Raw genomic sequence first — 10,877 nt, 5'->3', positions numbered from 1 at the left:
GTTACAATGTAGCTGCTGTCACAATCCATTTTGCTATTTAAGTTCTTTTACATAGGGATCGATATATAAAAGGTCAGTGACCAGATTTTATTATTTGTTATAGTCTTGGGCAATTATTGTTTACTGCACTTGGGTATAGGGTTGTCTCCCAGGGCGGTGATCTGATTGGTGATGTATCCTGGGGCCCCCGGGTGGGTGGAGTAACACTTTGGCGTTTGTCCGCGTCTCGCGCACCCGTATCACTGCACTGCTTTCACATTATCAGAATGGCCTGATGAAGATGCGACAGAACAGCGAAACGTTGATTTATTTAATTAAAAAAAAAATATTTTAATACAAGCAAAACTGGTGTGCCGTTCTCTTAAATTAGATTGTGAGCTCTTCGGGGCAGGGACTCCTTTTCCTAAATGTTACTTTTATGTCTGAAGCACTTATTCCCATTATGTGTTATTTGTATTATTTGTTATTTATATGATTATGTCACGTGTATTACTGCTGTGAAGCGCCATGTACATTAATGGCACTATATAAATACATACGTACGTACGTACGTACATACATACATAAACATATAGACACACACATACACACTGCATAATATCTAGTCACACACACCACTGAATGTATACCATTGAACAGTATCTGTGTAAGCCTAATACACAATATCAATGTAAAACACATTATCAGTGGACTGGTTAGAATATGTGAGCCTCACTGGCAGTGCAGCAATATATAGGCCTGTGAGGTGTTACATGGCTGATTGCAATATAAAGGCCTGTGAGGTGTTACATGGCTGAGTGCAATAGAAAGGCCTGTGAGGTGTTACATGGCTGAGTGCAATATAAAGGCCTGTGAGGTGTTACATGGCTGAGTGCAATATAAAGGCCTGTGAGGTGTTACATGGCTGGGTGCAATATAAAGGCCTGTGAGGTGTTACATGGCTGAGTGCAATATAAAGGCCTGTGAGGTGTTACATGGCTGAGTGCAATATAAAGGCCTGTGAGGTGTTACATGGCTGAGTGCAATATAAAGGCCTGTGAGGTGTTACATGGCTGAGTGCAATATAAAGGCCTGTGAGGTGTTACATGGCTGAGTGCAATATAAAGGCCTGTGAGGTGTTACATGGCTGAGTGCAATATAAAGGCCTGTGAGGTGTTACATGGCTGAGTGCAATATAAAGGCCTGTGAGGTGTTACATGGCTGAGTGCTCTCTGTGCTGCTCAGTGGGACTGCAGCCTGGCACACCCAGCACAACCACCTTCCCCCTTCCACATCCGGGTTCCTTATTCCGTACAACTGGGGGGCCCAGATCAGAGACGGACCCCAAACGGAAGCCGCTCGTGACGCATTTCCTGCCCGGGAAGAAACCGCCTTCCTGAGCAGGCGGAGAGGCGGGGAGGCTGCGTGTGACAGGCGGGCGGCAGCACCGGACAAGTTTAACACCCCCTTTACCGGCGGTGACCCGCGGGTGTTACCGGGCGCGCCCTGCGGGACCTGGCGGAACGCTGCAGCGCGGGGCTGGGTTCCGGGCCGGGCCGGTTTGCGGGTGACACGGAGCCTGTAACGGCCGAGCAGGCGGCGGCGGGGCCCGGGGGAGCATGGAGCCGGGGGAGAGGCGGCTGTGAGGCGCGGAGAGGAGAGCACCGAGCCCGAGACATGGAGGGAGGGAAGCCCGGCCTGCAGACCGTGTACCAGGCCGTGCAGGCCTTATACCACGACCCGGACCCCAGCGGCAAAGAGAGGGCCTCGTTCTGGCTGGGGGAGCTGCAGAGATCGGTGAGAGGGGGAAGGAGGCCTGGGGGAGCTGCAGAGATCGGTGGGAGGGAGGCCCGGGGGAGGGAGGCTGGGGGAGCTGCAGAGATCGGTGGGAGGGAGGCTGGGGGAGCTGCAGAGATCGGTGAGAGGGGCTGGGAGGCCCGGGGAGGGAGGCTGGGGGAGCTGCAGAGATCGGTGAGAGGGGGAAGGAGGCCCGGCTGGGGGAGCTGCAGAGATCGGTGAGAGGGGTTGGGAGGCCCGGGGGAGGGAGGCTGGGGGAGCTGCAGAGATCGGTGAGAGGGGTTGGGAGGCCCGGGGGAGGGAGGCTGGGGGAGCTGCAGAGATCGGTGAGAGGGGCTGGGAGGCCCGGGGAGGGAGGCTGGGGGAGCTGCAGAGATCGGTGAGAGGGGCTGGGAGGCCCGGGGAGGGAGGCTGGGGGAGCTGCAGAGATCGGTGAGAGGGGGAAGGAGGCCCGGCTGGGGGAGCTGCAGAGATCGGTGAGAGGGGGAAGGAGGCTCGGGGGAGGGAGGCTGGGGGAGCTGCAGAGATCGGTGAGAGGGGGAAGGAGGCTCGGGGGAGGGAGGCTGGGGGAGCTGCAGAGATCGGTGAGAGGGGGAAGGAGGCTCGGGGGAGGGAGGCTGGGGGAGCTGCAAAGATCGGTGAGAGGGGTTGGGAGGACCGGGAAGGGAGGCTGGGGGAGCTGCAGAGATCGGTGAGAGGGGGAAGGAGGCCCGGGGGAGGGAGGCTGGGGGAGCTGCAGAGATCGCTCAGAGGGGCTGGGAGGCCCGGGGGAGGGAGGCTGGGGGAGCTGCAGAGATAGTTGAGAGGGGCTGGGAGGCCCGGGGGAGGGAGGCTGGGGGAGCTGCAGAGATCGCTCAGAGGGGCTGGGAGGCCCGGGGGAGGGAGGCTGGGCGAGCTGCAGAGATCGTTGAGAGGGGCTGGGAGGTACGGGGGAGGGAGGCTGGGGGAGCTGCAGAGATCGCTCAGAGGGGCTGGGAGGCCCGGGGGAGGGAGGCTGGGGGAGCTGCAGAGATCGGTGAGAGGGGGAAGGAGGCTGGGGGAGCTGCAGAGATCGGTGAGAGGGGTTGGGAGGCCCGGGGGAGGGAGGCTGGGAGAGCTGCAGAGATCTCTCAGAGGGGCTGGGAGGCCCGGGGGAGGGAGGCTGGGGGAGCTGCAGAGATCGGTGAGAGGGGGAAGGAGGCCCGGGGGAGGGAGGCTGGGAGAGCTGCAGAGATCTCTCAGAGGGGCTGGGAGGCCCGGGGGAGGGAGGCTGGGGGAGCTGCAGAGATCGGTGAGAGGGGGAAGGAGGCCCGGGGGAGGGAGGCTGGGGGAGCTGCAGAGATCGGTGAGAGGGGGAAGGAGGACCGGGGGAGGGAGGCTGGGGGAGCTGCAGAGATCGGTGAGAGGGGGAAGGAGGACCGGGGGAGGGAGGCTGGGGGAGCTGCAGAGATCGGTGAGAGGGGCTGGGAGGCTCGGGGGAGGGAGGCTGGGGGAGCTGCAGAGATCGGTGAGAGGGGGAAGGAGGCCCGGGGGAGGGAGGCTGGGGGAGCTGCAGAGATCGGTGAGAGGGGCTGGGAGGCCCGGGGGAGGGAGGCTTGGGGAGGGAGGCAGGGGGCGGGCCCAGAGCGTGTGTGCGGTGGGGGGAGGCCTGGGGCAGGTATGTAGGAGGCCTGGGGCGGGTAAATGGTGGGAGGCCTGGGGCAGGTAAATGGGGACGGGGGAGGCCTGGGGCAGGTAAATGGGGACGGGGGAGGCCTGGGGCAGGTAAATGGGGACGGGGGAGGCCTGGGGCAGGTAAATGGGGACGGGGGAGGCCTGGGGCAGGTAAATGGGGACGGGGGAGGCCTGGGGCAGGTAAATGGGGACGGGGGAAGCCAGGGGCAGGTAAATGGGGACGGGGGAGGCCTGGGGCAGGTAAATGGGGACGGGGGAAGCCAAATGGGGACGGGGGAAGCCAAATGGGGACGGGGGAAGCCAAATGGGGACGGGGGAAGCCAAATGGGGACGGGGGAAGCCAAATGGGGACGGGGGAAGCCAGGGGCAGGTTAATGGGGAAGGGGGAAGCCTGGGGCAGGTTAATGGGGAAGGGGGAAGCCAGGGGCAGGTTAATGGGGAAGGGGGAAGCCTGGGGCAGGTTAATGGGGAAGGGCGAAGCCAGGGGCAGGTTAATGGGGAAGGGGGAAGCCTGGGGCAGGTTAATGGGGAAGGGGGAAGCCAGGGGCAGGTTAATGGGGAAGGGGGAAGCCTGGGGCAGGTTAATGGGGACGGGGGAAGCCTGGGGCAGGTAAATGGGAATGGGGGGAGGCCTGGGGCAGGTAAATGGGATTGGGGGGGGGAGGCTGGGGCAGGTAAATGGGATTGGGGGGGCGAGGCCTAGGGCAGGTAAATGGGATTGGGGGGGGGAGGCTGGGGCAGGTAAATGGGATTGGGGGGGCGAGGCCTAGGGCAGGTAAATGGGATTGGGGGGGGGGGAGGCTGGGGCAGGTAAATGGGATTGGGGGGGCGAGGCCTAGGGCAGGTAAATGGGATTGGGGGGGCGAGGCCTGGGGCAGGTAAATAGGGGGGGCCTGGGGCAGGTAAATAGGGGGGGCCTGGGGCAGGTAAATGGGATTGGGGGGGGGGGCCTGGGGCAGGTAAATGGGATTGGGGGGGGGCAGGGGCAGGTAAATGGGATTGGGGGGGGGGGGCCAGGGGCAGGTAAATGGGATTGGGGGTGGTGGCCTGAGGCAGGTAAATAGGAGGGGCACGTAAATGGGGACGGGGGGAGGCCTGGGGCAGGTAAATGGGGGAGGCCTGGGGCAGGTAAATGGGATTGGGGGGGGGGGCCTGGGGCAGGTAAATGGGATTGGGGGGGGGAGGCCTGGGGCAGGTAAATGGGATTGGGGGGGGAGGCCTGGGGCAGGTAAATGGGATTGGGGGGGGGGGCCTGGGGCAGGTAAATGGGATTGGGGAGAGGGGGGGTGGGGCAGGTAAATGGGATTGGGGGGAGGCCTGGGGCAGGTAAATGGGATTGGGGGGGAGGCCTGGGGCAGGTAAATGGGAGGGGCACGTAAATGGGGACGGGGGGAGGCCTGGGGCAGGTAAATGGGATTGGGGGTGGAGGCCTGGGGCAGGTAAATGGGATTGGGGGTGGAGGCCTGGGGCACGTAAATGGGGACGGGGGGAGGCCTGGGGCACGTAAATGGGGACGGGGTCGAGGCCCGGGGTACGTAAATGGGGACGGGGGGGAGGCCCGGGGCACGTAAATGGGGACGGGGGGAGGCCTGGGGCACATAAATGGGGACGGGGGGAGGCCTGGGGCACGTAAATGGGGACGGGGGGGAGGCCTGGGGCACGTAAATGGGGACGGGGGGGAGGCCTGGGGCACGTAAATGGGGACGGGGGGGAGGCCTGGGGCACGTAAATGGGAACGGGGGGGAGGCCTGGGGCACGTAAATGGGGACGGGGGGAGGCCTGGGGCACGTTAATTGGGACGGGGGGGGGGGAGGCCTGGGGCCGGTAAATGGGGGAGGCCTGGGGCCGGTAAATGGGGATGAGGAGGGGAAAGCATGGGGCGGGTAAATGGGGACAGGGGGAGGCCTGGGGCAGGTATGTAGGACACGGGAGACAGGTAAATGGGGGGGGGGAAGGTGAATGGGTTGAGGCCTGAAGCTGGTAAATGGGGATGGGGGGGAAAGCCTGAGGCTGGTGGATGGGGGGGGGAAGCCTTGGGCGGGTAAATGGGAATGGGTATGAAGGTGTGGGTCTTGTGGAGGGGGTTGGATTGGGATATATATTGGTTGGGCGAATAGGTATGAAGGTATGGGCCTTGTGCAGGGGGTTGGGTTGGGATATATATATATTGGTTGGGTGAATGGGTATGAAGGTGTGGGCCTTGTGGAGGGGGTTGGATTGGGATATATATTGGTTGGGCGAATGGGTATGAAGGTATGGGCCTTGTGCAGGGGGTTGGGTTGGGATATATATATTGGTTGGGTGAATGGGTATGAAGGTGTGGGCCTTGTGGATGGGGTTGGATTGGGATATATATTGGTTGGGTGAATGGGTATGAAGGTGTGGGCCTTGTGGAGGGGGTTGGATTGGGATATATATTGGTTGGGTGAATGGGTATGAAGGTGTGGGCCTTGTGGAGGGGGTTGGATTGGGATATTAATTGGTTGGGTGAATGGGTATGAAGGTGTGGGCCTTGTGGAGGGGGTTGGGTTGGGATATATATTGGTTGGGCGAATGTGTATGAAGGTGTGGGCCTTGTGGAGGGGATTGGATTGGGATATTAATTGGTTGGGTGAATGGGTATGAAGGTGTGGGTCTTGTGGAGGGGTTTGGATTGGGATATATATTGGTTGGGGGAATGGGTATGAAGGTGTGGGCCTTGTGGAGGGGGTTGGATTGGGATATATATTGGTTGGGTGAATGGGTATGAAGGTGTGGGCCCTGTGGAGGGGGTTGGGTTGGGATATTAATTGGTTGGTCTTGTGGAGGGGGTTGGATTGGGATATTAATTGGTTGGGTGAATGGGTATGAAGGTGTGGGCCTTGTGGAGGGGGTTGGATTGGGATATATATTGGTTGGGTGAATGGGTATGAAGGTGTGGGCCTTGTGGAGGGGGTTGGATTGGGATATATATTGGTTGGGTGAATGGGTATGAAGGTGTGGGCCTTGTGGAGGGGGTTGGGTTGGGATATTAATTGGTTGGTCTTGTGGAGGGGGTTGGATTGGGATATATATTGGTTGGGTGAATGGGTATGAAGGTGTGGGCCTTGTGGAGGGGATTGGATTGGGATATTAATTGGTTGGGTGAATGGGTATGAAGGTGTGGGCATTGTGGAGGGGGTTGGATTGGGATATATATTGGTTGGGTGAATGGGTATGAAGGTGTGCGCCCTGTGGAGGGGGTTGGGTTGGGATATTAATTGGTTGGTCTTGTGGAGGGGGTTGGATTGGGATATATATTGGTTGGGTGAATGGGTATGAAGGTGTGGGCCTTGTGGAGGGGGTTGGGTTGGGATATTAATTGGTTGGTCTTGTGGAGGGGGTTGGATTGGGATATATATTGGTTGGGTGAATGGGTATGAAGGGGTGGGCCTTGTGGAGGGGGTTGGATTGGGATATATATTGGTTGGGTGAATGGGTATGAAGGTGTGGGCCTTGTGGAGGGGGTTGGGTTGGGATATTAATTGGTTGGTCTTGTGGAGGGGGTTGGATTGGGATATATATTGGTTGGGTGAATGGGTATGAAGGTGTGGGCCTTGTGGAGGGGGTTGGATTGGGATATTAATTGGTTGGGTGAATGGGTATGAAGGTGTGGGCCTTGTGGAGGGGGTTGGATTGGGATATATATTGGTTGGGTGAATGGGTATGAAGGTGTGGGCCTTGTGGAGGGGGTTGGATTGGGATGTTAATTGGTTGGGTGAATGGGTATGAAGGCGTGGGCCTTGTGGAGGGGGTTGGATTGGGATATATATTGGTTGAGTGAATGGGTATGAAGGTGTGGGCCTTGTGGAGGGGGTTGGATTGGGATATTAATTGGTTGGGCGAATGGGTATGAAGGTGTGGGCCTTGTGGAGGGGGTTGGATTGGGATATATATTGGTTGGGCGAATGGGTATGAAGGTGTGGGTCTTGTGGAGGGGGTTGGATTGGGATATATATTGGTTGGGCAAATGGGTATGAAGGTGTGGGCCTTGTTGAGGGGGTTGGGTTGGGATATATATTGGTTGGGTGAATGTGTATGAAGGTGTGGGCCTTGTGGAGGAGGTTGGAATGGGATATTAATTGTTTGGGTGAATGGGTATGAAGGTGTGGGCCTTGTGGAGGGGGTTGGATTGGGATATATATTGGTTGGGCGAATGGGTATGAAGGTGTGGGCCTTGTGGAGGGGGTTGGGTTGGGATATTAATTGGTTGGGTGAATGGGTATGAAGGTGTGGGCCTTGTGGACTGGGTTGGATTGGGATATATATTGGTTGGGCGAATGGGTATGAAGGTGTGGGCCTTGTGGAGGGGGTTGGATTGGGATATATATTGGTTGGGTGAATGGGTATGAAGGTGTGGGCCTTGTGGAGGGGGTTGGATTGGGATATATATTTGTTGGGCGAATGGGTATGAAGGTGTGGGCCTTGTGGAGGGGGTTGGATTGGGATATATATTGGTTGGGTGAATGGGTATGAAGGTGTGGGCCTTGTGGAGGGGGTTGGATTGGGATATATATTGGTTGGGTGTATGGGTATGAAGGTGTGGGCCTTGTGGAGGGGGTTGGGTTGGGATATTAATTGGTTGGTCTTGTGGAGGGGGTTGGATTGGGATATTAATTGGTTGGGCGAATGTGTATGAAGGTGTGGGCCTTGTGGAGAAGGTTGGTTTGGGATATTAATTGGTTGGTCTTGTGGAGGGGGTTGGATTGGGATATATATTGGTTGGGTGAATGGGTATGAAGGTGTGGGCCTTGTGGAGGGGGTTGGATTGGGATATATATTGGTTGGGTGAATGGGTATGAAGGTGTGGGCCTTGTGGAGGGGGTTGGATTGGGATATATATTGGTTTGGTGAATGGGTATGAAGGTGTGGGCCTTGTGGAGGGGGTTGGATTAGGATATATATTGGTTGGGTGAATGGGTATGAAGGTGTGGGCCTTGTGGAGAGGGTTGGATTGGGATATATATTGGTTGGGTGAATGGGTATGAAGGTGTGGGCCTTGTGGAGGGGGTTGGATTGGGATATTAATTGGTTGGGTGAATGGGTATGAAGGTGTGGGTCTTGTGGAGGGGGTTGGATTGGGATATTAATTGGTTGGGTGAATGGGTATGAAGGTGTGGGCCATGTGGAGAGGGTTGGATTGGGATATATATTGGTTGGGTGAATGGGTATGAAGGTGTGGGCCTTGTGGAGGGGGTTGGATTAGGATATATATTGGTTGGGTGAATGGGTATGAAGGTGTGGGCCTTGTGGAGAGGGTTGGAATGGGATATTAATTAGTTGGAGCTTTTTGGGGTGAGCATGGTTTTATCCGGGATGTTGTAGGTGGGATAGAGCATTAAGTGGGCTGGGTTTGATCTCAGTTAATTGTTGGGTTGGGGGCTGAATGGGCTTTGTACCTGGGGAATTTGGGAGTGGAGTTGTCTGTTTAGGATTGGGGCATTTCTACGATGGGGTATGGGATAAGTGTTTGTATAGCCTGGGCAGGCAATGTCTAAGGCCGCGGCCAGGGTGTAGCTTGGCGCGTTTAAATACCTTCCAGGTGGACGCGTCCAAGGTGCTGTTGCGTGCGGGCGTGTGCTTGGACCTCCAGTCTGACACCGCCCACCCCCTCATAGCATCACATGGCGCAGCGACAGAGTAAAAATACTATTCTCTTGTATTTTCTCTGGTCGGCCGCGCCACCGCTCATGGCCGTGCGCATGCCCGTCCCAAGTATACAAACGCCTGGCTAACGCAGCCAATTCTAATTGAGGGGCATGACAGCGCATGTGCGCGCACTGTCACACGCCTTAGTGAGCCGAATTTAAAGCCGCGGTCTGTGCTGATCGGCTTTTCACCAGATCTCCCGTTGCCCTTTCCAATGCGGATTTTATTTGTAAAACCTGCTGCTTCTCTCAGGAGATATAAATGTTTAGAATATGACGTGTCCGGGAGGTTTAAATGGCGCTCTCCCCAGAGCACATTGCGGCTCATGGTTACTATGTAACCTTAGGGCCGTTCTATACAGCATGCGGCCGCGCGTTCCTATGCAAACGCGCGTGCACGTGCCGCATGCTGCTCCGTGTATATAGAGCCGGGAGCTGCAGGTAAGTGTATATGGGTGTATATGGGTGTATATGGGTGTGGTGTATATGGGTGTGGTGTATATGGGTGTATATGGGTGGGGTGTATATGGGTGGGGTGTATATGGGTGTATATGCGTGTATATGTTGTGGGAGTGCAAGTAAGATTTTTTTTTTTAATTAAAAAAAAAGTTTAATCAGGGGTAACATTAGGGGCGTCGGTGAGCAGCAGGGGTAACATTAGGTGCGTCGGTGAGCAGCAGGGGTAACATTAGGGGCGCCGGTGAGCAGCAGGGGTAACATTAGGGGCGTCGGTGAGCAGCAGGGGTAACATTAGGGGCGTCGGTGAGCAGCAGGGGTAACATTAGGGGCGCCGGTGAGCAGCAGGGGTAACATTAGGGGCGTCGGTGAGCAGCAGGGGTAACATTAGGGGCGCCGGTGAGCAGCAGGGGTAACATTAGGGGCGTCGGTGAGCAGCAGGGGTAACATTAGGGGCGCCGGTGAGCAGCAGGGGTAACATTAGGGGCATCGGTGAGCAGCAGGGGTAACATTAGGGGCGCCGGTGAGCAGCAGGGGTAACATTAGGGGCGCCGGTGAGCAGCAGGTGTAACATTAGGGGCGTCGGTGAGCAGCAGGGGTAACATTAGGGGCGCCGGTGAGCAGCAGGGGTAACATTAGGGGCGTCGGTGAGCAGCAGGTGTAACATTAGGGGCGTCGGTGAGCAGCAGGGGTAACATTAGGGGCGCCGGTGAGCAGCAGGGGTAACATTAGGGGCGCCGGTGAGCAGCAGGGGTAACATTAGGGGCGCCGGTGAGCAGCAGGGGTAACATTAGGGGCGTCGGTGAGCAGCAGGGGTAACATTAGGGGTGCCGGTGAGCAGCAGGGGTAACATTAGGGGCGCCGGTGAGCAGCAGGGGCCGCCTTTGCTGCAGCCCGGGTAATGTTGGTCTGAGGTGAAGCTTAACCAGACACCCAGAGCACGTTACGGTGTGACTCTCGTTGCGGGGGGGGGGGGGGGGGGGGTGACCTCCATGTATAGGGGGTGGGGGTGCATGTAAGACAGAGGCCCCGCTGCCTGTCAGCGCACCCGCACTGCATGCAGCCGGCGCGTGGAGAGGCAATTGACCGCTACCTGCGGCCCGTGGGGAGGGGGGCGTGATTTGAGCGGAGGGCTGCAGCGGGGGTCTCCCGGGCTGCAAGGGGGTGCAGCGAGCCCCCACATGTGCCCTCTGCTGCTCGCTCTCCATGCTGCTCCCCCCCACCCTACCTTTTTGGAGGTGGGGGAAGCTCTGACAGTTTCTGCCCCCGGTGCTGATTGGCTCACCAGCGCACCATGTGACGCGTCACTGCTCGGGATCGCAATCC

At 57.9% G+C, this 10,877-nt stretch overlaps 1 protein-coding gene across 4 annotated transcripts in view; it reads left to right on the top strand.

Moving 5' to 3' along the window:
• The first annotated feature begins 1,347 nt into the window (after positions 1 to 1,347).
• TNPO3 (transportin 3) overlaps positions 1,348 to 10,877 on the top strand; it is a 115,341-nt gene continuing 105,811 nt past the window's right edge. For 2 of the 4 annotated variants that reach the window (XM_075599258.1, XM_075599259.1), the window contains exon 1: positions 1,349 to 1,776. In XM_075599258.1, coding sequence (XP_075455373.1) covers positions 1,657 to 1,776 — 120 coding nt within the window. In that variant the 5' untranslated portion in view covers positions 1,349 to 1,656. Of the gene's footprint in view, positions 1,777 to 10,877 lie in introns of all 4 variants that reach the window. The other 2 variants (XM_075599257.1, XM_075599260.1) reach the window with 2 other exon arrangements.

This window comes from Ascaphus truei, chromosome 5, assembly GCF_040206685.1.
Source record: "Ascaphus truei isolate aAscTru1 chromosome 5, aAscTru1.hap1, whole genome shotgun sequence".
In the NCBI taxonomy this organism is placed as follows: Eukaryota; Metazoa; Chordata; class Amphibia; order Anura; family Ascaphidae; genus Ascaphus; species Ascaphus truei.
Note: the sequence above shows the minus strand (reverse complement) of the source record. Positions and strands in the feature narration are given on the sequence as shown.